The sequence below is a fragment of the Acomys minous genome (genome assembly GCF_964271855.1).
Source record: "Acomys minous genome assembly, chromosome: 16".
Lineage (NCBI taxonomy): Eukaryota > Metazoa > Chordata > Mammalia > Rodentia > Muridae > Acomys > Acomys minous.
In genome coordinates, this window is record NC_140498.1 from 3,068,982 (window position 1) to 3,094,372 (window position 25,391).

General features: G+C 52.2%; 1 protein-coding gene and 1 long non-coding RNA gene across 2 annotated transcripts in view; one reads left to right on the forward strand and one right to left on the reverse strand.

The window, feature by feature from the left end:
• The window catches only part of GUCY2D (guanylate cyclase 2D, retinal), a 46,136-nt gene extending 21,173 nt beyond the window's left edge, over positions 1-24,963 (forward strand). Inside the window, exons 3-22 of the mRNA XM_084763331.1 lie at positions 4,821-4,967; positions 6,731-8,615; positions 8,705-9,009; positions 11,394-11,745; positions 12,003-12,087; positions 12,330-12,432; positions 12,853-12,954; positions 14,545-14,625; positions 16,381-16,587; positions 16,794-16,950; positions 17,341-17,490; positions 18,834-18,982; positions 19,556-19,719; positions 19,814-20,006; positions 20,411-20,585; positions 20,836-20,934; positions 21,067-21,161; positions 21,297-21,382; positions 21,576-21,686; positions 22,226-24,963. Coding sequence (XP_084619457.1) covers positions 7,886-8,615; positions 8,705-9,009; positions 11,394-11,745; positions 12,003-12,087; positions 12,330-12,432; positions 12,853-12,954; positions 14,545-14,625; positions 16,381-16,587; positions 16,794-16,950; positions 17,341-17,490; positions 18,834-18,982; positions 19,556-19,719; positions 19,814-20,006; positions 20,411-20,585; positions 20,836-20,934; positions 21,067-21,161; positions 21,297-21,382; positions 21,576-21,669 — 3,327 coding nt within the window. The 5' untranslated portion in view covers positions 4,821-4,967; positions 6,731-7,885 and the 3' untranslated portion in view covers positions 21,670-21,686; positions 22,226-24,963. The remainder of the gene's footprint in view (positions 1-4,820; positions 4,968-6,730; positions 8,616-8,704; positions 9,010-11,393; positions 11,746-12,002; positions 12,088-12,329; positions 12,433-12,852; positions 12,955-14,544; positions 14,626-16,380; positions 16,588-16,793; positions 16,951-17,340; positions 17,491-18,833; positions 18,983-19,555; positions 19,720-19,813; positions 20,007-20,410; positions 20,586-20,835; positions 20,935-21,066; positions 21,162-21,296; positions 21,383-21,575; positions 21,687-22,225) is intronic.
• Positions 11,749-13,214, reverse strand: LOC311586979. The gene is made up of 3 exons (XR_014775716.1): positions 13,095-13,214; positions 12,841-12,981; positions 11,749-11,859 (listed from the first exon to the last, which is right to left on the reverse strand). It is a non-coding gene; the product is annotated as an uncharacterized lncRNA (long non-coding RNA).
• Positions 24,964-25,391: the final 428 nt, after the last annotated feature.

Consider the following 25,391-nt stretch of genomic DNA (forward strand, 5'->3'; position numbering starts at 1 on the left):
GAGAGCAAGAAAAGGTCTGGATATGGGGCTCCCTTCCATTTTACCCGATTGGTGGCAATAATTAAAACAGTTTAGTTTTAGGTCTGTCCAAATTTGGTTGCAGAGGCATGTAAGCTTGGGCGCCCTTAATGTGGGCTTACGGATTTGAGATTCTCTAAAAGACACCCCAAAGAATGTTTCCCATGGGGAGATGAGGTCAGTAATCCATTAGGGCATCCCCCAAAATGGATAGTTGTAGGTGGAGAGGCAGGCTTCCTTGGGCTTTTTTTTTTTTTCTTTTTTTGGGGAGGTTTTCGAGACAGGGTTTCTCTGTGTAGTCTTGGCTGTCTTGGACTCGCTTTGTAGGCCAGGCTGGCCTCGAACTCACAGTGATCTGCCTCTACCTCTGCCTCTGCCTCCCGAGTGCTGGGATTAAAGGCGTGCGCCACCATGCCCGGCTCCTTGGGCTTTCTTAAGGATATCAGCCCCTGGCATCGTCAGCAGGGTTTCAGCAGACCAGCAATCCCACCAAAGCTGCTGCTGGAGCCCGGAGCAGCAGCTGGAACCTCAAGGCTCAGCTGGAGTCCAAAGCCTTGAAGCTTTCCCTGGCGCAGTTCTCTTCAGGAGCCTCTTGAAGCGCAGAGAGGAACAGGCAAACACCAAATCCCAACCACTTAAGTTAGCGGCCCAAATAACAGGTGCAGACCGGTTAGTAGCTCGTCAGTAGCAACCTCAGCCAAGAGCGCAGCTCGACAGCGGATTGAGCAGGCCCGGAGACATAGCTATTCAGTGCCCTGGGATTTGGACAATGGCTGTGGACATTGAGGACAGCTGCAGGAAGGAAGCTATATCAGAAAACTCACCTGATGGGCACGAGCCTAATTGGAGGTCAGCAAACAGAGAGGTGACGGCAGTCTCTAGGACAAAGGGAAGCATTTATGTGACTAGGAAGGGGGAATTTAGCTGGTGTTGGGTGCAGAAAGGTGGCAATCAGGTAGTTAGGTGAGGGGCGTCCCAAAACCAGGGAAAAGGAGAAGGAATCCTACCCTTAGAGATGGGCGGTAGGCGAGAAACTTAGGCTGTGGATTACAGTGCTTATCTGGACTCCGTTTGACCTGAGACATTTATCCCACGGCACACACGTAGTGTCACACTCTTGTACACACATGTAAATAAGATTTTGTTTGCTTGTTTGTATTTTGGTTTTTCGAGACAGGGTCTCTCTGTGTTAGCCTTGGCTGTCCTGGACTCGCTTTGTAGACCAGGCTGGCCTCGAACTCACAGCGATCCACCTGCCTCTGCCTCCCGAGTGCTGGGATTAAAGGCGTGCACCACCACGCCCGGCCTAACATCATAATTTTTAAAAAGAGTTTTACTAACATGTCAGGCCTACAAGATAATCCCTAAGTGTGGAGCACAGGACGGCCCTTGATGGGTGTGTAAGGAGTGTGAGGTCCCAAGTGAGTGTGTATTGTTGACAAGGCTAAGTCTATGTTAAGGTCCATAGTGCCTCGAAGTCCTTGGGAGTGGCCCACGGGAATAGCAAAGCTTTCCTCTGGTCAGTGTCCGACAGGACGGGATATACAGAAAGCATCCCCCAGCCTCCTCCTCCCAGTGTTACAGCCTAGCCTGCTCCCTACAAAGACTTCCTACTGCGACCGTCTGGACCCGCCCCCCTTCCCAGCTGTGTATCAAAACCCTGCCTCCTTAATCAGCTGCATACAAAGAATTCCCTTCTGGGATTTGGATGGTGGTGGGGGTAGGGGTGGGGGGGGGCAAGCCGGAGCACAACCCTCCCTATGCCGGCCTTTCTGAAGGTGCACTGGCTGCACTGGCTTCTTTTCTTGTTGCTGAGAAAATACCTGAGGAAAGAAAGCAACTAAAGAGGAGGGGGTTGTTCTGGCTTCCTGGTGAGGAAGGATGGCGTCAGGGAACGTGAGGTGGCAGAGTTCTGAGCCTGGTGCTTGGTTTCCTTTTTTTCCTCAGTACAAAGGACTCCAGTTCAAGGAATGTTTCCACCAACACTCAGGAAGAGCCTTCCTTCCCTCCTCATTTAAACTGTTCCAGAAACTTCCTCATAGATCCCCCCAGAGGTGTGTTTCTATGTAATCCCATGAAATTAACCATGAGAAGTGTCATGGGAAGACGCCTGAGAACGGGCTTGCCACAGCTGCCACTGGCAAACTGGCCCTAGTGCAGGTTTGTGTTTCATCAACAGTTCAGTTGTGTCACACACTCTTATTTTTGCCAATCTGATGGATGTGAACAGTTTGTCACTGTCTTGTTTTATTTCTCTTCCTGGTTATTAGAGAGAGGCTGAGTGTTTTCTCTTATGCTTTTGTGTTGATGTGCCTACTCATGTCCTCTGTCTGTCTGTCTGTCTGTCTCTCTCTCTCTCTCTCTTTTTGTTTTTTTTTTGTTTGTTTGTTTGTTTTCAAGACAGGGTTTCTCTGTGCAGCCTTGGCTGTCCTGGAACTCTCTGTGTAGACCAGGCTGGCCTCGAACTCACAGCGATCCGCCTGCCTCTGCCTCTGCCTCCGGAGTCCAGCTCTCTCTCTGTTTCAATACTGGAATATTTACATTTTATGTGGGTAGAGATGGAGATTAGATAAAGACGTGAATAGGTAGAGATGTAGATAAGGAGAGATATATAAATACCAACTTTTGCTAGTTGTTTTTTTTTTCTCTCTCTTTTGTCCTTCTTTGTTTATTCATTTATTTCTTTTTTAAAATTTATTTATTATTACTATGCTTACAGTGCTGTCTGCATGTACCTCTGCAGGCGAGAAGCATCAGATCACATTACAGATAGTTGTGAGCCACCATGTGGTTGCTGGGAATTGAACTCAGGACCTCTGGAAGAGCAGTCAGTCCTCTTAACCACTGAGCCATCTCTCCAGCCCTCATTTATTTCTTTATGGATCCCAGGCTGGCCTAGAGCTATTTAGTTGAGAATGATCGATCCTCTTGCCTCTACCTCCTGTGTGCTAGGACTGCAGGCACATGCTACCATGACCTATTTTATAAGGTGCTGGTGACTGACCCCAGGGCTACATGCATTGCTAGGCAAGCTCTAGATCACCTGAGCTGCCCCACTAGCAGTTTGCTTGTCTTTAAAGATTTTCTAGTCAGTGGCTCATGTTTTCTTTGCTGTATGCTTCTTCTTAGAGCCAGGCATTTAAAACACATATTAATCTTTCCCTGTATAACTTGGAGTTTTCCAGTCTTGTTTAAGAAACACTTTTTCACCCTGAGCTGATAAAGGCACCGTCTTTTTTCTTTCTTTCTTTCTTTCTTTCTTTCTTTTTTTTTTTTTTTAGCATTTTCTATCAACCTTTTATTCAGAAACAGCTTCAAACTTATGAAATTACAAAAAATAACAAAAAACATATTTATGTTTCTTCTGTGATTCACTTATGCACTTTTCAGAGTGTGTGTTTGTGGCATGTGTATGTGTATATGTGCGTGTGTGCACTTGGGCACACTGGTACATGGCCAGAGACTGACATCAATGTATTCCTCTTTTTCTCTCTACCTTTTTTTTTGGATGTAGGGTTTCTCTGTTAACTAGTCCATGTAACTAGTCCACCAACCAGTCCAGCTGGTCAGTTATTGGGGGGCCGAAACCTGTATTTAAAGATATGGGCGAGAGAGACGCAGAGCTCAAGCGAACAGTTGCTTGTCAAGAGCCGTTTATTGAAGGTAATGGCAGGCTTTTTAAAACCTGCTTTAGGGAGGGCGGGGGTACGCAAGGAGAGTAGTGGAAAAGTACAAAATCTTCTGGGGTTGAGCCCCGGGAACATTTGCAAGGGGAGGGGTCTTCCAGGTGCGACAAAGCAGGATGTCTCTGTGGTTATCTTAGGATCAGATCGCTGTCTTCTCAGGACTAAGCCGGATGCCTTGCATGCCTAATGAGTGGCCCAGCAGGATGTTTGCTGCAAATGCTGAATGGGTGGGGGTCGGCCTCAGGCCATTTGGTCCCTGGCACTCTGTGTAGCCTTGGCTGTCTTAGACTCACTTTGTAGAGCGGGCTGGCCTTGAACTCACATCGATCTGCCTGCCTCTGCCTCTCTTAAGTGCTGGGATTAAAGGCGTGCGCCACCACGCCCGACTCTATTTTTAAAAATTATAACACAATTGCATCATTTCCCCCTTCTCTTTCTCACTCCAACTTCTTTTATGAACGCTTCTTGCGGCATCTTGCTCTCAAATTCACACACACACACATGCACACACACACACACATATGTACACAACTACAACTTTCTCAGTGTTAACTGTATGTCTATGACCTCCAGCTGACCATGGGTATTGGCTAGCCAATCGGATAGCTCTTTCCTGGGGAGGACCACTTCTACGGCTCTTCACACCCCCTGCTGCCTGTAGCTCTGTGTGTGGGGGTGAGCCCTCAAGCCTGCCCCCTCCATTAGAATGCCCATGGGTGTCCTTGTTCAGATCTTGTCTAGGCGGCCATGTTGAGGGGACTTGATGGTAGCTTCTCTGGCATCTCTAGGAGACAAAACGATGGAAACTTCATGAGTGTGTGTGTCCTCCTTGCAAAGGTGCCACGCTGATAGTTTCTGTATTGTTCCAAGTTTAGTATTCATGCTGCACCACTGTGTTACTTTTTAAAAAAGATTTATTTATTATTATTTATACAGTATTCTGCCCACACGTGTGCCTGCCCACCACAAGAGGGCACCAGATCTCATTACAGGTGGTTGTGAGCCACCATGTGGCTGCTGGGAATTGAACTTGGGACCTTTGGAAGAGCAGACGGTGTTCTTAACCTCTGAGCCATCTCTCCAGCCCCACTGTGTTACTTTTATGTCTTACTTTAGGTGCATGGATGTTTTACCTGCACCTATGTCTGCGCACCTGCCTGAGGAGGCCAGAAGAGGGCGCTGGATCCCCTGGAACTGGAGTTACAGAAAGTTGAGGGCTGCCATGTGGGAGCTGGGAATCAAACCTGGGTCCTCTGGAAAGCAGTGAGTGCTCACTGACCCCTTAGTATGTGCTTTTATTACACTTAATGGTTGATTTTGTGAGTGTAAATATACCACAATGCGTGTGTTTGCATGCTTGTGTGTGTATGTGTGTGTGTGTGTTAACTTGCTGAAGTCAATGCTCACCTCTCATATGGGTCCCAGGAATCAAAAACTCAGTTGGTTAGGTTTGGCTGAAAGTACGTGTGTGTGTGTGTGTGTGTGTGTGTGTGTGTGTGTGTGTGTGTGTGTGTGTGTAGGCAAAGGTTTACTGTGTAATTCAAATGCTGATTTCTGGACCCTCCCCCAATATCTGGTTGTAATCTTTGTTCTGAGAATCTCCTGTCTCAATGTTGTATAAGCTCTGCTCCCCAGCTGTCCCCTTGTATGCCAATAAGGCAACTTGCAGACAACCACTGAGCAGAGGAAAGAATAGGGCTGGACTTCCTGCAGGCCAGGGAGGAGCAGTTAGAGGAGGAAGTTGGGGATTGAACCAGGGCAGAGGTCCAAGAAACATCAGGAAGGAGCTGGAGCAGGGAAAGCTACAAAGTGCAAGTATTCTCTGAGATGCACATTGGAAGGAAGCCAGATTATCTTAGAGGATTGAGAATAGAGTAATAGCTGCTCAGTTCTTGTACTGTGAAGCTTATTATTAAGCATATATAAAAAAGTCTCTATTATTTGTGTGATAGCAGGTTAAGGGAGACACTAAGAAACAAACAGTTTTATAAAAATAACTTTAGCACGTGCGTGTGCGTGTGTTCCTGTGCTTGCATAGACATGTAGAAGCCAGAAAATCACCACACGTGTTATTCTTCAAGAGACATTTTGAGGAAGTCCTATTGTTGGTTGCAAGACATGACTTCACTATGTGGCCAGACTGGCCTCAAAGTCACCACCCTCTTACCTCTGCCTTCTGAGTGCTGAGATTACAGGCTCCCACTATGTGTCCCACTATGCCGACATCCTTTTTATTACTCTACCGATTTGAAGTTTTTCCCTAAAGGTAATCTAGGAGTTGGAAGGAGGGAGGGGGAGGGGGAGAGAGAGAAATTACGCATGGGATGAAACAGGACACTTCAATCCAACCAGCGGAGGATGGGTGGGAGGGGCTGTAGCAGTTACGAGTCTGGAGAGACCACGCAGCAGTTCAAAACCTGACTTTCTGGCTGGTTCCCAGCACCCACTTGGTGGCTCACAATGGTGTGTAACTCCGGCGTTCTGATGCCTCCCCTGACCTCCACTGTCAACTGCACACGTGTGGTGCACGTATGCAAACATATACTTGGGCACACATATGTACGTAGAAAAAATATTTTTTGAGACAGAGTTTATGTCCCTGGAACACTGTCCTAGGTCTACCAGGCTGACTTCGAACTCACAGAGATCCACCTGCCTCTGCTTCCCTTGTGCGGAGACTGAAGGCTGTAAGTACTGTTTTTACAATTAAAATTGCAGCAGTTGTACTTGCTGCCTTCCAGCCCATAAGCAGCAGGTGGAGTGACAGTTTATAATCGTGAAAAACAAAACTTCCTGTTTTCTTCAAATTCCCCCCCTAGTGTTAGTATCCACGGGTGATTATGTTTTGTTTTGGAGGCAGGATTTCTGTGTAGCCTTGCCTGCCCTGCACTCGATTTGTAGATAGACCTGGCTGGCTTCTGTACACTTCGACCTTTTCTTTTGTATTTTGCTTCGACCTTTTCTTAAACCTACTTTATTTGAGGTTCTTTAGTGCTTACACCTCCCTTCCAACCTATCTACCCTAGATAGGAGAGAAAAGAGGTTACTGGGAACAGGAGAAGTAGACTTTTTTCAACTCAGTTCCTGGGAGCGATTCACCAGAGCCTGAACCCGGACCCGGAAGCTTCTTTAGGAGCGACTCTCTCCAGGAGCTTATCGAAGTGGAACATGAACAGCCAAACAACACCAAGACCCAAAAAGCCCAGCCTCCTGTTTTGGGGATATATATCCTCTCAGAGTCTGTACTAAGATGTGTTTCAGCTGGCAAAAACCAAGCCTCCCACACGAGGTGGTTCATCTTCTAGCGGATAAACATCACCTGATCTCTCACAAGGCTGTTCCCCATCCCACACTTGGGATCAAAACAAAAACATGTTTACATCCACAACAGGCTTCCAACGGCCTCCTTGAGTCCTGGAATTAAAGGCGTGCGCCACCATGGGCCACCAAGGATGGTCTTTTTTTTTCTTTCTTAAAAATTTTTATTTTTTTCCATTAATGGTTCTTATCTGATTCACAACTGAAAAAGAGATAAAGTTCTGGTTTTCAATTGTAAGTCTGACGTTGAATTTATGCGCGGTGTGAGGCACAGACCTGATTCTATTACCTGCCCTCCCTGTGTGTTTAGCCAAAGCAGCTCTGGCTATCTGGAGGTAGCGCAGACCCCCCAGCCCCGCCCTCACCCCCTAGAGAGGAGCAGGAGGGACTCTCATCCTCCACAGCCCGCCCCTTTCTTCTTGATTAAAAGATCCTAATCGGCTTGAGGAGATTAAGGGCTGCAACGGGCTGGTCCCACACCCCCGCCCTGGGCTGGGCTGCCAGGGGAGACCGAAGGGGCATCGACCCTGTGACCCCTTAGCCAAGGCCCAGCCCTGGACTTCCAGGTAAGTAATGAATGATCCGCTCGGTGGACTGGGTCCTGTGTGAGGTCTTGGGAGTGTCTCCACTGCCTGCTGAGCCTGCTGACCAGGGACGGAGGACAATCTGGAGACAAGCAGGCCAGGCCAGCGAGACCTCGGGGCGGTGCGCTGGGCCCTCATCTAGGGTCCAAGTGTATGGAAGCCGAGACTCCCTTGGAGTTGTGTGGAATTTGAGAAAGGGGCTTGAGCGGAGAACCCCGCCGGAGTGAGTGCTGAGGGTCTCCACTCTCATCTTGTTCCTTATGTTCACAGAAGAGGGCAATGACCGCGTGGCCCCTGCCTGAGGCTGGGCTTCCGGACGGCAGGTTCTGCGTCCCTGCGTGGCATTCCCTGTCCACCCACTCGCGAGTCCTGCGCTGGTCAGGGCCTTGGCTGCCCGGACTCCTGCTCCTACTGCTGCTCCCGCCTCCTTCTGCCCTCTCCGCTGTGTTCAGGGTGGGGGTGCTGGGCCCCTGGGCTTGCGACCCTATCTTCGCACGTGCCCGTGCGGATCTGGCTGCACGTCTGGCCGCCGAGCGCCTGAATCGTGACCTTGCCTTAGACGGCGGCCCCCGGTTCGAGGTCGCGCTATTCCCGGAGCCCTGCCTGACCCCGGGCTCCCTAGGGGCTGTGTCCTCCGCGCTGTCTCGAGTCTCTGGCCTGGTGGGTCCGGTGAACGCTGCAGCCTGCCGGCCAGCGGAGCTACTAGCCCAAGCGGCTGGAGTAGCGCTGGTGCCTTGGAGCTGCCCAGGCACGCGGGCGACGGGTACTACAGCCCCGGTGGTGACTCCCGCTGCAGATGCTCTCTATGCCCTCCTTAGAGCATTCCGCTGGGCGCGCGTGGCCTTGATCACCGCGCCCCAGGACCTGTGGGTGGAGGCGGGACGCGCCCTGTCCACAGCACTCAGGGCCCGGGGCTTGCCAGTTGCCCTAGTGACCTCCATGGAGCCTTCAGACCTCTCGGGAGCCCGGGAGGCCCTCAGGAGGATCCGGGACGGGCCTAGAGTTCGAGGTAGGGTCCCCTGGAGAGTGCGGGGGGGGGGGGGTGGGCGGGTCCTGCGGGCAGGGGGCAGCACAGCGAGCTGGCCTCTGTGTTCGCAGTAGTGATCATGGTGATGCACTCGGTGCTGCTGGGCGGCGAGGAGCAGCGCTACCTGCTGGAAGCTGCAGAAGAGCTGGGCCTGACTGATGGCTCCCTGGTCTTCCTGCCCTTCGACACGCTTCACTATGCGTTGTCTCCAGGCCCCGAGGCTTTGGCTGCAATTGTCAACAGCTCCCAGCTTCGCAGGGCTCACGATGCCGTGCTCACACTCACACGCCACTGTCCCCCCGGAGGCAGCGTGCAGGACAGCCTGCGTAGCGCCCAAGAGCACCAGGAGCTGCCCCCTGACCTCAACCTGCAACAGGTAGATGGACTAGAAAACTCGAGGAAAAAGAGGAGAGCCAGGGAAGTGAGCAGAGCACAGGCTAGGAGAGGATGGAACCAATGGGAAGAGGAGGGTGGAGCCAATGGGAACGAAGAGGGCGGAGCCAATGGGAATGAAGAGGGTGGGGCCAATGGGAATAAAGAGGGCGGAGCCAATGAACCCTGAACGAGCTGCAGCTGATTTGGAGTTTCTTGGGTGGGTGCTGTTGCTCTGGTTTTGCTTAGGGAATTCTCATTATTACGGTGTACCCTCTGACAGCAGGCGACAAGATCTCTCAAACCCAGTTCCTAAATTGCCACGTCATTTTTAGTATGCTTCACAGCTGACCCATCCCAGCCCCTCAAGAGCGTATCACCCATAACGCGGTGTACGCAGGTCCAAGCTTCACGCCCAGCTCAGAGTCATTTCCTCGGGGGCCTCGACTTTCTTCTCAGGCCACACGGTGTTCTTAACTTCGTGAGAGCCTTGATGGGAGCGAAAGCTCCCCAGATGGAGGTAGGGGGCTCCCATAGTCTGCTCCAAAGATAATTTCCAACATCCAGGTAGTAAGCAGAATTCCTTGAGTCTGTAGGATCCAAATTCAAACCACCTAATTCCATCCCAGTCATAAAGGGAGTCTAGAATCTGCTGAGGGGAAGCTAGATGCCAGTAGGAAGAGAACTAACCACCAAGAAGGCGCCCTCATCCAGGCCTCGTGACATGGGTTCGTAATCCCCTAGACTCACTCAGAAGGCTGCGGCGGGAGGAGAGAAAAGATCAGGGCCTTCCTGAGCTATACGCTAAACTCAACGCAAGTCTGGTCAACAGGGGCCTGGCTCAAAAAGCAAGAGAAAGCTGTACAGCACAGCGGTAGGGTACTTACCAAGCTTGGACAAAGCCTTAGGCTCAATTTCCACAGCCATACTGAAAAGGGAGTGCCTGAAGGAAGGCCGAGGTGAGGCGTGGGGTGGAGAGGAGTGCCGAACCCCCACCCGCCAACGCCTCTAGGTTTCTCCAAGAAGAGATTTGGGGTGGAAAAGAAGAAAGAATGGGAGTAAAGTAAGAGTGAAGGGGGTGGGGGGCTGTCAGTCAGTGGAGAAACAGGAGAAGAGAGCAAAGGTGCGCTCATTAGTTGTCAGCGCATGGCACAGCCAGCTGTCGCCGCAGGAGGCCTGGCTCTCCACCTTGTGCCCCCACCAACTCAGGCTCTCCTTCCACCTTGCCGCTGCCCTGACTCAGGACGCAGCACTTCCGGGCTGGACTCCCACCTGACCCAGGCGTCTCTCCGTCAGCCACACCAGGCTGGGAGCGGCAGGCTGGCGTCCTGCATCCTGAGTTGGGGACCTCCATTGCCCTGTACAGACGCACTGAGGTCTCTTCACGTGGCCTGGCAGGGCTCGCGTCTCTCTTTCTCTTGTATCTTCAGCCGGACGGAGCCACTTTAGGTTTCCTAAGTGTGCCCTCTTTTTTTTTCTCCTCTCTCCTATTCCATCTTTCAGATTCGTGGCCTGGGGCAGTGGCCACTTCTTCTGGAACCTTCTACCTCTTCCTCTCTTGGCATTTCTAAAGCTCTGCTTCCCTCTGCCTCCACTTATGGCACTCCGTTTACATCCTTATCTTTTCCACCTAAGCTAAAAGAAAGTTTGCTCGCAGCAGAGGACTGTCTCGCATACCACTGTGTCACTAGTGTTTCATGGTGTCTGCACTCCAAGAAATACCAATTGAGAACAGTGGGCAGGACGGGGACCGATGACAGTGCCCCTTTGGGGTGGGGGTGGATGAAACACTGACGATCCAGTTAGGTCTGGTAACGCAGCCCAGTGATCCCAGTTACTTAAAAAGCCGAAGCAGGAGGATCAAAAAATTAACATCTGGCTGGGAGAACAGGGTCTCCAGAATATCCACCTAGAAATAGGAGGATCAAAAGTTCAGGGTCGTAAGTTCCAGGCTTGTGTGGGTTACATAACGCACGCACGCACACACGCACGCACGCACACAGACATCTGCCTAGGCCACAGAGTGGCTTTAAGGTCAAGCTGAGCAATGTAGGAAGACCATGACTCAATAAATTAAATAAGCAACGACAAGAGCCACACAACCAAAGGATGCTGGGGAAACAGATGAACGTAGGTGTTGAGATTGAAAACATAAGGCGGGGTGGGGGTGGGGAGGACTGGATGAAAAAGTCCAGGCGGTGGAGAGCCAGAGTCCCTGATGAGAAGACCCTAACTCAAAGGAGGTGCGATCAACAGCCAACGGGGAGGATGGGAGCCTTCACCTGGGAGACAGGAACCCTTAGGGCTAGCCTGGCACAATCAAGGAACAGGCAGGTCGGTGAAATCTCACCCCCTCAGTCCTGGCCCTGAGTCCTCACTCTCCTCCAGGTCTCTCCGCTGTTTGGCACCATCTACGATGCCGTCTTCCTGTTGGCTCGGGGCGTGACAAGAGCAAGCGCTGCGGTGGGTGGCGGCTGGGTGTCTGGTGCCTCTGTGGCCCGCCAAGTGCGGGAAGCCCAAGTCTCTGGTTTTTGCGGGGTCCTGGGAAGAACCGAGGAGCCTTCTTTTGTGCTGCTGGATACAGACGCGTCAGGAGACCGGCTGTTGGCCACACACCTGCTGGACCCAATCCGAGGCTCCGTGCGCTCCGCTGGCACCCCGGTGCACTTCCCCAGAGGTGGACCTGCGCCGGGCCCAGATCCTTCCTGCTGGTTCGATCCAGATGTGATCTGCAATGGAGGTGAGGGGACACCTGCAGGCCCCCGCTGGCCATTCACAAAGCTGGGGGGGGGGGGGAAGGAATCCTGCTGTTCTTCCACAGCCTCCTTCAGCCCATGGCTTGCTCAGGACCCTTCTGGAAGATTTCCAAAACCCCCAGGACCCTTGTAGCATCTCTAGAGTTCCCCCTTGGGGGGATTGTTGACCTTTCACCCAGCTCCCAAGCCCATGTCTTGGTTTTGGCATGACCCAAGAGATTCCCTCTCTTTGTGCCCTCAGGGGTGGAGCCAGGTCTGGTCTTTGTGGGCTTCCTCCTCGTGATAGGGGTGGGGCTGACAGGCGCCTTCCTGGCTCATTATTTGAGGTGAGTGGTTGGGGTTGGGTGTGTGTGTGTAAAATTGTGCCACAACGACAGCAGATGAGGTCCACACGAGGGGGAAGTCATCATGGGGAGGGACGTAGGATCCAGGGGGCTGACAGAGACCCTGGGCATGTTCAGTGGGTAGCCGGATTCCAGTACACTTCCCTCAGCTAATGTTCCTCCTCTGCTCTCTCCGCTTGGCCTCATGGAATCTGTGGGGATGACCACCTCCCCCCACCAACCAGGCACAGGCTGCTACACATGCAAATGACCTCTGGCCCCAACAAGATCATCCTGACTCTGGAAGACGTCACACTCCTCCACCCACAGGGGGGCAGCTCTCGGAAGGTCAGGAAAGCAGGCAGCCAGGAGCCACCTGTGTTTTTTTGGGTTTTCGAGACAGGGTTTCTCTGTGTAGCCTTGACTGTCTTGGATTCACTTTGTAGACCAGGCTGGCCTCAAATCTTCTTCCTGTGCGTTCGGTCCCTTCCCTGAACCAGCTGTTCCCCACCCCCAACCACTTCCCATGTAAGAACCTTAGCTTCTTCCCCAGCTCTGTCCTTGTGAATCAGACACCCTAACTGTGCAAACAGGGGGTGACAGCCTTGCCTTAGGCTGGTGTGAAGGTCCCACTAGAAAACGTGGTACCATTTCCACCTGCCCTGCGGATTCCTCTTCCTCCTCTCTGTCACCCACAGAACTCAGCCTCAGCCCAGGACTGTGGCCCCAGAATATATTCAGATACTTTGCACTGACCTCTGTCTGCAGGTGGGCCAAGGAAGCAGGTCCAGTCTGGGTACCCGGAGCACGTCAGACATCCGCAGTGTCCCCAGCCAGCCCCAAGACAGTACCAACATCGGCATCTATGAGGTGAGCCTAGGCTCCGGTTCCGCTGACCTGTACTCCAGGGGAGGAAGAAAAGAAAGGGTCAAGTCAGATCCTGCAGGCCCCGGGCAGAGCGACAGAGCTGGGCAGGATCCAAGGAAAGTCACAGATTTAGCAATCCTAACCTGATTCCCCAATCTGGAAATCCTTTCTGCAACAAGATCCAGGTCAGGCACCAAAAGCTGGAGGTGCCCTGGATCCTCACACACGCGCGCGTGCGCGCGCGCGCGCGCGTACACACACACACACACACACACACACACACACACACACACACGCAGGCTCGTGTAGCCAGTGGGGCCGATCCCTTCTCCCCTGCGTTTCCCCGACCCCACCCCTCAGCAGTCTCATCCAATTCTCATCAGACCCAGGAACACCAGCCCTACGTCAGAAAAGGACACCAACACCTTGCCCAGAGCATGTGAAGGTGGCAGAGTGGGCGAGGGGTACTGAGGAGAGGGTTGAAGAACTCAGCTAGTCAAGAGGGACAGCGGGGAGCTCCCAAGCTCAAGGTCCTGAAGAAAAGGCAAAAGTTCTGACCCTGTCACCTGAGACCATCGTGACTGGTTCTCAGCGACATGTTATTGGTTTGTTTTTTTTTTTTTCCGAGTCAGGGTTTCTCTGTGTAGCCTTGACTGTCCTGGACTCACTTTGTAGACCAGGCTCACAGATATCCGCCTGCCTCTGCCTCCCGAGTGCTGCTGGGATTACATGCTGTTCTTTGACCCAAGGGCCCACACTCTGCCTATGCCTTGTCTTTCTTCTCCCTGGCCCTGTCCACTAAGTGCAACTCCCAGTTTTTAGTGACCACTAAAAGATGTCCCCATATTTACTTCCAAGTGCTTATTGAGAGTCAGCACCAAGTCTTCCTAACTCTCTTCTAGTTTACATCTCTCAGTGACGGATCTGATTTGCAAGGCTCAGGGCAAAATAAGAACAAAGGGAGCCGGGCGTGGTGGCGCAGCCTTTAATCCCAGCACTCGGTAGGCAGAGGCAGGCGGATCGCTGTGAGTGAGTTCGAGGCCAGCCTGGTCTACAAAGAGAGTCCAGGACAGCCAAGGCTACACAGAGAGACCCTGTCTCAAAAAAACCAAAACCAAAAACAAAAACAAACAAAATAAGAACAAAGCGCTCCTCGCTCATCCCGACGGTGGTGTCACCGTGGCACACCGTGAACTGCCCGACCCTGCAGCTATCTGGGACAAGAAGGCCAGGGACCCAGAAGGGTGACCGCTCTCTTCATAGCTAGTTCCCAATGGTCCCTGATGACTCTTGGTGCTCTCTTGGGACACGGGGGAGCGATGACGGCTGTGTATGCAGCAGTTCATTTGTGTGACGGTTGATTCGACTCTCTGGGAAGGTGAGGACCGCCGTGCACAGCTTTGCGTCTTCCTCACCTTGGCTCTGACCCAGATACCCGCAAACACATATGGTCATACCCCAAGCTGCCTGCATCTGACATCCTGCCTCATCACAAATGTGCTCTGGGCCCCTGGGCCAGTGGAGATGTGAGAGCCCTAGAGCACGGTGATTCTTAGGGTTTCAGGGACTGACTTCCCTCACCTTCTCCTGCAGGGCGACTGGGTTTGGCTGAAGAAATTTCCAGGAGATCATCATATGGCTATCAGGCCAGCAACCAAGACAGCCTTCTCCAAGGTGAGAGCCGAGCCACGGCTTGCCCATTCTTGGCATCTTTTGCAGCGTGTGGCAGTTCCCAGGATTTCTTTCCTCTCTGGAGAGGACTTCCCAGCATCCTCTCTTGTGATGTTAGCTTTTTTCTTTGATTTTTCTTTTTTTTTTTTTTTTTTTTGACTGTGCTGAACTGGCTTTGTAGACCAGGCTGGCCTTGAATTCACAGCAATCCACCTGCCTCTGTCTCCCGAGTGCTGGGGTTAAAGGCGTGTGTCACCACTCCCAGCTTCTTTGATGTTCTTATCACAACTTTTATGTGATGAGAGACTTGTTCATGTATCATATAAGGTGTATGTTCACCTGTGCTCTGCCTCCACCGTGGAATGAAAGTTGAATGAAGGTTGCTACCATGTTCCCAGCACCCAGCGCACAGCCTGGAACATCGGAGGCCAGTAGGTTTGTGTTGAGTGAAATGATTATAAAAAGTAAAGCTGAGGACCCACCAAGATGGCTCAGTGGACAATGGTGCCAAGGCTAGTCACCCGAATTTGTTCCCCAGAACCCAGAACTGGCTCCTGCAAGCTGCCCTCTGATCTCCACATGGATGCCGTGGCACGTACATGCCACACACATACAAACATGCAGATATGCACACACATACACAAGCAGGCACCTTTTTGGATTTTTTTAAAAAAAATTTACTATTATGCATACCAAGCTCTGCCTATGTGTACACCTGCAGGCCAGAAGAGGGCACCAGATCTCATTATAGATGGTTGTGAGCCACCTTGTGGTTGCTGGGAATTGAACTCAGGACCTTTGGGAAAGCAGACAGTGCTCTTAACCTCTGAGCCATCTCTCCAGCCCCAAACAGGCACCTTTTAAAAAGATAAAATTTTAAACAAATTTCCACTTCTCTTAGGACAGTTGTGTGGGATGGCCTCAGCTGTGCTGACACTGTGGACAGCGTGGATGAGGAGAGAGTAGACTAGCTTACTCTGGCGCCTTCAACTTTACTGTCCCCTTCCCGCAGCACCAAGCAGCCTTGGTTTGGCCTCTTTCCAGGGGGCCACCACAGGGGCTTGTGAACAGCTGTGAGGGACTGAAGTGGGTCACCTTTGTGGCTGTGGACAAAGTCACCAGCTGGTCCCCAGGGAAAGCTAGAAAGGCAGCCATTGGTCTGTCCGGTCCCTCACCAAAGACCGCCATATTAGAAAGAGCAGGTTGAGTCAGAGCTGTTTTCCCTCATGGCTTTCCCCTCTGACTTAACTTTGTGGTTAATTTAGCCCGAATGGGTTAAGTTCTTGGTACACAGCTGTCTTCTCCTCTCATTCGTAACTTTAAACTTAGTCGTTTTCACATTCTGAACAAGGCTCCTTCACCACACTGTGTTGTCCAAAGATATAACTACGTAGAGAGGAAAGCTGCACCCCGCCCCCGTTTCACTTACCTTTTTTCTTTTTTAATATTTATTTATACATATTCTGCTTGCACATGTGCCTGCCCACCAGAAGAGGGCATCAGATCTCATTGTAGATGGTTCTGAAGCCACCATATGGTTGCTGGGAATTGAACTCAGGACCTTTAGAAGAGCAGTCAGTGCTCTTAAACCTCTGAGCCATCTCTCCAGCCCCCTCACTTAACGTTTTTCAATCCCATGTTCCCAGTTTCAATCCCATGTTCCCCCAAACAGGCATTAATGGGGGGGGGCAGGTAAACATTGGTGCCCCAAGCACTGCCCCCCAAGGCCAGAAAACGCCTGTTGGTTTCTGCCTACAGCTGCGGGAGCTCAGGCATGAGAACGTGGCTCTCTACTTGGGCCTCTTCCTGGCTGGTACAGCAGACAGCCCTGCTGCCCCTGGGGATGGCGTCTTGGCCGTGGTCTCAGAACACTGTGCTCGGGGCTCCCTGCATGACCTCCTGGCCCAGAGAGACATCAAGCTGGACTGGATGTTCAAGTCTTCCCTCCTACTGGACCTCATCAAGGTATGCGTGTGTGTGCATGTGTGTGCGTGTGTGCGCACGTGTGTGTGCGTGTGCGCATGTGTGTGCGTATGTGTCCATACGTGCGTGAGTGTGTGCGTGTGTGTGTGTGTGTGTGTGTGTGTGTGTGTGCCCGTGCGTGTGCACATGTGCGTGCGTATGTCCTGGCAGTCAGGGCAACTGAGGCAGCCTCTTCCACTCCTTCCAAGGGAATGAGATACCTGCACCATCGAGGTGTGGCCCACGGGAGGCTTAAGTCACGGAATTGCGTGGTGGACGGGAGGTTCGTGCTCAAAGTGACAGATCATGGCCACGGGCGACTGCTGGAAGCGCAGAGGGTGTTACCCGAACCTCCCAGTGCGGAGGGTAGGAGTCCCCAGCGGCCTCCCAGGCACTAGAGCATCCCCTAGAGTACGCTTTTCCCTGCACCCCTGCCTCATGCTCTTCCCATTCCAAATCTACTGACCCTGCTCAGCTACGGGAAAGGTCTGTGGCTGCGCAGCTGAGGGCTTGCTGGGAGTGCCTGAGTTCTGGGTCCCTTGTGAAGTGGTGGAGGCCTGCGCCCTGGGGGCGGGGTCTTCCCTAGGCACCGCCTCCGAGAGGGCAGGGTTTTCTCTGAAAGGCTTCTAATCTCCTACAGTCTCTTCGCTGAGGTATTTGAGGGTTGTGGGGTTAGTTAGTATCAATGAGGACGAGGGTCTGGCCTAACGCCACTGCAGCCTCTCTCACGCCCATTCCCCACCTCCCTGTTCCTAGATCAGCTGTGGACAGCCCCAGAGCTGCTCCGAGACCCAGCCCTGGAGCGACGGGGAACTCTAGCTGGTGATGTCTTTAGCCTGAGCATCATCATGCAGGAGGTTGTGTGCCGCAGCACCCCTTACGCCATGCTGGAAATAACACCCGAGGGTAAGGTGGCTTGGGGACAGGTAGGCACGCTGAAGTTAAAACAGCCAGGCCAGACCCAACCTGGCTCTTTAACAAAGGAAAGCCCAATGATGCTTAAACCATGGTGGCTTTCTTAAAGCTCGGCTCTGAAGATGGTAGTGGGGAAGCCAGGCAGGAGGTAGTGTTGCAGGGCATAGATCTTATTTAATTTATTATTTATTTATTTAGGTTTTTCGAGACAGAGTTTCTCTGTGTAGCCTTGGCTGTCCTGGACAGCTTTGTAGAACAGGCTGGCCTCGAACTCACAGCGATCCACCTGCCTCTGCCTCCCAAGTGCTGGGATTACAGGTGTGCGCCACCACAGCCTGGCTAGGGCATAGATCTTAACAGCTTCCGCCCTGACCCTGGACCCACCCTGCTCCCCCAACACACACACAAGGCAGAAGGGGGACAAATTGGCCAGAGGGCAGTCCCGCTGGACTCAAATCCAAGCCATTCATTGTCTTTAGGGGTTCTCAGCCTAACCTTTACTCTGCTTATGTTCAGTAAACACTAGCTTGTGTCACCTCTTACTGATGCTCAGAGTTCAGGGGCCTTCTGGCCACTCCTGGAGACAACACCTATCCACACTACACTCCTCCACCAACCAAAGATCTATTTACTTTTATTTTCTTATTTATTTATTTGTGTGATGTGTATGTAAGTGTCCATGTACGCAGACAGTTGTGTGTGCATATGTATGTATATGCAAATAGAGTCCAAAGTCCAAGGCCAGGTGCCTTTCTCAGTTGTGCGTTCTTTTCTTTATTTTTTGAGACAAGAGTCTCTCACTGAAGCCATAACTTAGCAAGATAGGTTGGCAGCCAGCTCTTGGGAGCCTCTTGTGTCTGCCTCTGCGTCTGGGTTTTTAAAAACGTTTTTATTTTAATGCGGCTGTTGGAGACCCAAACTCAGGTCCTCTGGCTGACATGGCAGGGGCTTGCTGTCTGACCTGTCTCCTAAGGCCTGAAAGTGTTAAATTAAAAAAAACAAAACAAAACAAAAAACCCTCTCTGGCTGGGAAGTCGGTAGAGTACTTGGTTAGTGTGTGCAAAGCCCTGAGTTCAGTTCCCAATAGCCCATAATCTGGGCGTGGCGTGTAAGCCTGTGGTCCCAGCAGGTGTGTGGGAGGTAGAAACCGAAGGCTCAGAAGGTCAGAGTCATCCTTCAGGGTCATCCTCGGCCATCCCAGCTACACAGCCCGTCGGAGACCAGCTTGGAGCCATGACACCCTCTTTCAGTGCCCCATTTAGACGAGGGTCAGAGGTGGCTCTTGCTTGGCAATGCCCACTTCTTACAGCTGCCTCTTGTCTTCTTGCCTCCAGAAGTGGTACAGAGGGTGCGGAGTCCCCCGCCGCTGTGTCGGCCCTTGGTGTCCATGGACCAGGCACCCGTGGAGTGCATCCAGCTGATGACACAGTGCTGGGCAGAGCAGCCGGAACTTCGGCCCTCCATGGACCTCACCTTTGACCTGGTCAGGGCCTGGGATTGGGCAAGGACTGGGCTGGCCCCTGGGATCCCAGACAAGCAGGCTGCCAGGATCCGTGACCTTCTAGGCTCTCTCCTAAGGATCAACCTAGGGGCTGAGGAGATGTAGCTGGGAAGGCAAACAAGCACTCACAGAGGCCCTTGGGATGGGAGAGAGGACCCTGGGCGCGAGAACCACTTAAATCCAGTCAAATAACACTGAACAGGAACAGAAAGGCCTTGGCCTGACCTAGTGCCTCGCCAATTCCAACTCAGAGCCACAATCTCTGGGAGCTCTCATTGTCCACACACCTCCTAACAATGTCTGAAAACGTAGTGGCTGGGAGTCAGGGGTGCTTTATGAACAGTGCAGGAGAGGATCATGGGAGCCGAGGTCTTTATGATGATGATGATGATGATGATGATGTTGTTTTTCGAGACAGGGTCTCTCTGTGTAGCCTTGGCTGTCCTGGACTCACTTTGTAGACCAGGCTGGCCTCGAACTCACAGCGATCCACCTGCCTCTGCCTCCCAATGGCTAGGACTAAAGGCGTGTGCTGCCACCTCTCTCCTCTCCTAGTTCAAGAGCATCAACAAGGGCCGGAAGACAAACATCATTGACTCCATGCTCCGGATGCTGGAGCAGTACTCCAGCAACCTGGAGGACCTGATCCGAGAACGCACAGAGGAGCTGGAGCAGGAGAAGCAGAAGACAGACCGGCTGCTCACACAGATGCTGCCTCCGTGGGTGCCTACGGGACAGGGATGTGGGGAGGGCGTGGCCAGCCTAGGGCAGCCTCCAGGTGACCCCTCCCCCCACACTACTCGCCCTTCCTAGATCTGTGGCTGAGGCCCTGAAGATGGGAACATCTGTGGAGCCCGAGTACTTTGAAGAGGTGACACTGTACTTCAGTGACATTGTGGGCTTCACCACCATCTCGGCCATGAGCGAGCCCATTGAGGTGGTAGATCTGCTTAATGACCTCTACACACTCTTCGATGCCATCATTGGCGCCCACGACGTCTATAAGGTGGAGCGCGCCGGGAGACGAAACCTCCCGCCCTTCAGTTTCGTTTTCTGTGTATGCCTGGGTGGCTTAGAACCTGCCGTGTAGAGCAGGCTGGACTCAGACTTGTAGCAATCCTCCTGCCTCTGCTTCCTGAGTGCCTGGAGTTTATAAGCCCGCGGCAGCACTCCTGCCTCTGGCTTTCGGTTTAAATGAAACAGTTCCACGGGCCTCGGGACAGCAGCCTAGTTTGCCTCCGCCCTCCGGTCCCTAATCTCCTCCTGCAGACCGAAGGGCAACTTCAACTCCTAGCTCTGCTTCCTCGGATATCTGCCTTGATCCCGTTAGACCTCCGGACAAGTGTGGCTGATCTGAGTGTTGGAGGGGAGGGGCGCTCAGAACCAAACAGACGTAACTCCTTCCTGCAGGTGGAAACAATTGGAGATGCATATATGGTGGCCTCCGGACTGCCACAGAGGAACGGGCAGCGGCACGCTGCGGAGATTGCCAACATGTCGCTAGACATCCTCAGCGCGGTAGGCTCTTTCCGCATGCGCCATATGCCGGAGGTACCAGTGCGCATCCGCATTGGTCTGCACTCAGGTAACTAACTACTTAGCCCTCTCCACATCTGGCTCCAGATTTAATCCATAGGAGGCAAACTCTTGGCGGGGACGGGGCGTGGGAGTAGGTGCTTGCCTTGAAGAAAATATATTTAAGAGTGTTTTTATTGGGGAGCTGGGGGGAAACACAGGTGCTACGGTCTTTCAAGGCCCTTCTTGCAGCCTAGCTGCTGACCACCGCCCAGTTCCATCCATCTCTGCTTGCCCTCTGACCCGGCATATCTCACCAGGCCCGTGCGTGGCTGGCGTGGTGGGCCTCACCATGCCTCGGTACTGCCTGTTTGGGGACACAGTCAACACTGCCTCACGAATGGAGTCCACTGGGCTGCGTGAGTGTTAACCAACAAGGAGAGCTGGGGGAAGCGGGAGCTGGGGGAAGGAGGCTGGACAGGGGAGGTAGCCCAGGATGGGAAAACATGGGAGGTAACTCCTGAAATCACGGTGTGCCCTCACTGCCTCAGCTTACCGTATCCACGTGAATCTGAGCACTGTTCGGATCCTCCGCGCTCTGGACCAGGGCTACCAGATGGAGTGTCGAGGCCGCACAGAGCTGAAGGTGAGTCTGGACCACGCTCTGCCGCTTCGTGGGGGTCCTTACAGATAGATGTAGGGCCGCCCAGTTTCATGTAGACCTAAAGCTTCTCCGTCCCTCACGCTGCTCTGCCCAAGTCACCCTTTCTTTTGCCTTCAGGGCAAGGGCGCTGAGGACACGTACTGGCTTGTGGGCAGACTCGGCTTCAACAAGCCCATCCCCAAACCACCAGATCTGCAACCAGGGTGAGTGGCTGGCTTGAACCTGCTGGGTGAAAGCCGGGCGGGCGCCGCAGTGGCGCCAGCCAATGGGCCCTTTGCGTCTTTGCCCTTTCTTCCTGCCTCCCACACCAAGTCTCATGCCAAGCAGCAATGGCCCAGGCCCTGACCTCCCTCACCCCTGGTTCTTTTCCCTGAAGCTGCAGTTTCCTCCCTGCAGGGCCAGCAACCATGGCATCAGCCTGCAGGAGATTCCCGTAGAGAGGCGCAAGAAGCTGGAGAAAGCCAGGCCAGGCCAGTTCACTGGGAAGTGAAGCTTCACTGGGCGCAGGTACTGTGACTTCCCTCATCCTCGGAGACCACTCACTTGTGTAGGGGTGGCAGGGCCATGTGCGTCAGAGGGGTCAGGCACTACCTTACCAGCTCAAAGACTAGGTAGGAGTTGCCTGCATGATGTCCACCTAAGCCAAGTGCCCCTATTCCTCTCTGATTTAGGGAGCAGAGGCTGATTCCTCAGCCCAGAAAAGGGGATTCCCTTAGAGGAAGTGTCAACATTAGGCATCCTGGCTTAATAGGTCTGGAGTGATTCCAGAATCGAGGTTTATGATTCTTTTTCTCTCTAGACTTTTCCCATGGTCTGCCCCCTATCCCATGAACATAAACCAGGCTTCTCAGAGAGGCCCTGAGAGCTGCAGACTGCACAGAGGACAGACTTTTCGGGGGTAGCATTTACCAGTAGCCAGGGGGAGCTTCCGTCTGCAGTTCTGTCAGCGAAGGTCTCTCTCACTGGCCTTCCTGCAAGGAATCTCTAAGCCACGGTGCCCCATGTGCACACCTTCCTTCCTCTCTGAGACTGCTGTGTCCTCTCAGGGTTACTCAGCAAGGATGTCCCTGAAGCTGCTGCCACACATGGGACTCATGACCGAAGCTTCTGCCCAATTCTGCCTCCAAGGATTTTGAGCCAGGAGTCTGCTGCAAACCAGCTACACAACCTTGAGAAGCTCTGAAGCGTTGTCCAGGCTCCCCCACAGTGGTAGAAGCGGGGGGGGCTAATCGGTTTCCACCACCCTGTGGCCCTTACAGTAAGGTTTTAGACTGGGCCGGCTGGCCCTGGGATTCAGGACTCTGTGGCATACAGCCCCCCCACTCCAGCTCTAAAGACCCTGAGCTCACTGCAGGGGTGGAGGGTGCTCTACTCCCTTGGTCCTGGGAGACCCCAGAAGTAAGGATCTGAGATCAGAAAGCCCAGGGCATGTGGAGGGCAGGGGTCACCCTGCAGCTTGGGAAGACCAGGGCTTCTGTTTAGCCTCAGCCCTACTCCGATCTCCATTGCGTACTGGTCAGAAATGGGTTCCTTCTCCAATAGACAGAAACAAACCACTCCAGGAAAACTTGCTTTGATGCTCTCGCAGCAAATGTCCACACCAGCCCTGGCAAATCCCAGCTGCAGGTTTCCTCTGTGGAACCCTGAGGTGCCTGGCCCTGGGCTTTGGCCTGTTTGATTCTTGCTGTCAGGGTCATTGACACAGTCTGACTGCAGAGTGTTGGCACCAGACACCCAGGAGGTGGCGAGTGTCCTGGACCTGGTGGTGTGCAAACAGAACTGGAGCCAGTGTTGATGGAATCTGAAGAGATTAAGCCCTCTCTATGAGAGGTCAGGCTGGTAGGCCAGCAGCATCGTTAGACACACAGAGCCTGGCCTATGAGAGGTCAGGCTGGTAGACCGGCAGCATCGTTAGACACACAGAGCCTGGGTCCCAGTCCGCGCCCACTGACTCAGGTCTACATGTGGAGGAGGCCCCTCAAAATATTACAGGCCCATAACCCCTTCTCAATCTGAGAATACCCAGGATAGAAAGTAGCCATTACACTTGTTTGATTTGGCTCATGAAATGTTTTCGTTTTGAGCTCATATTTGAAATCAATTTAAAAGTGGTACACCAAACATACATATATGTGTATACATACACACACACATCAATCACCATTGAACAGGCAGAGGCAGATGGATCGCTGAGTTTGAAGCCAGACTGGAACACATAGTGAGTTCGAGGCCAGCCAGGGCTGCCGTTAAGCATCTCTCTAGACAGGGCTGGAAAGATGGCTCAGCTGTTAAAGGCTAGGCTCACAACCAAAAAGATAAGAATCCCTCTAAACAAAACAAAAAGACCACCTGTAGTCACCCCTAAGCATCTATAACGTACCGGGTCAGGAACGCTCTTGGACACTAAAGTGCTTGGATCTCAGGTCCCTTGTATAAGATGTGACCTTTCATGCTGCACTTGTGCACTTCATCCTATGTACTTCAAGTGATTTCTAGGTTATTTGTAATGTATATGTTAGAGAGTGACAAGAAACGTGTCGGTACATGTTCGTCGCAGACACAGTGCCCTAAGTTTAACTGCACAGCACACATTCATGGTTGTCTCTGTTGACGTAAAAATCAGAGCTCTCACCTCAAAGGAAATAGGAGGTCATTCTGGAGACATTTTGAGGAACACGGCCTGCGAACACAGACTTCTGTTACTCCACATTCCACTTAAAAAAAACTCACAAATCAAGGCAACTTTAAAATGCATGGGAGAAGGGACCAGAGAGGTGGGTACAGTGAGAGGGAGGGGCTGGTCTGCAGGTCCAAGACACTATTTTATGGCATCTTAGCTCTTGGGTTGGTGGAAGCTCGTGTTCTGCTAAATTAACAGCTTCTAAGAGGTTTTTATTCTTTACCACAAAGTGTTAGTTCTAAGTTAACAGCTTCTAAGAGGTTTTTATTTATTATCACAAGGTGTTAGTTCTAAGTTAATATCTTCTAAGAGGTCCTTATTTATTATAACAGGGTGTTAGTTCGGATACACAGTGGGGAAGGAATTGCTGCTGCGGAAAGCTAAAACTAGCCCAAGATAAAGTAATTAGCCTCTGAGGCTACAACATTCCAGTCTGAGATTCTAGTCGGTCCATCAGTCTCTGCAGACACGAAAATTCCTTCAGGGGTTTTCTTGGCCACAGCCAGACACAGCTGCTTTTCAGGAATTTTCACTCAAGCTGGATCTGTGGAAAATACAAAGGGCTGACGGTACTAGATCCCCCCTTCTCCTGAAATCAAAAGCATCATGTCGGTCTAGTACCACGCTTGGCCACAGTTGCTTTAATCCAGTTTAATCCGCCCCCCCAGTTCTCAAGGTCCTCACTACTCCCCACAAACCCAAACGCCAAAGTTTCTTTTGAGAGCACCCACACCTGGCATCTGAAGACATTCCTCTGCTAAGATCACAGCAGCTTCTAGAGCCTTTGTATTCCTCCTCCTTCTGTCCCTCCTCCTCTTCCTCCTCTTCTTCCTCTTCTTCTTCCTCTTCCTGCTCCTCTCCCTCTTCCTTTTAGTTCTAATTAATGGCTTTTTCCCCCTTCCTAATGGCAATTTAAAAAAAAAATAGTAAACACAGCCCTTTCTGTTCTGGTTAGCTAAGTGATGCTGCTATAGGCTATTTAGCAACTAATTTTTTAAAAAACTATGTTCATAAATGATGCATTAAAGCTGAAAACAAAGCAAAACTGATCTGGTGTGCACAGCCACACAACAATTTAAAATACACTTACATTGTTAAACATCTTCTGTAAATTTTTCTCTGTACTTGGGTGCCACGGTTGAAGGACAAATTCCAAATTGCTAGCCTTAGGCCTGACAAGGGATTAACTCTCAAAAATCCTGTCCTTCCTTCCCTCTTGTTCTCTCTGGTTCCTTCTTCCCTCCCCATTCTGCCTGGGGCCTGGAGTAGCAGCTAGTGTGTAATTCAGGAAGTCTCAAGGAAGAGTCACAGTGGGTTAGGAGTTGGAGGACTAGGCTGGGCAGGCTGGGGCAGGGCACCCCAGTGGAAGAGAGGGATGAACTGCGGTCCATGCTTACCCTGGGGCTAGAGGAGGAGGTGGGCAAGGCCCCGCAGGTCCACTGATTCCTTGCCTCAGCATCATATCCAGGCCAGCTGGTGATGGTGTCAGACGCCTGGATGTGATGGGGTGGGAGAGTGAACCAGAGGTGGGG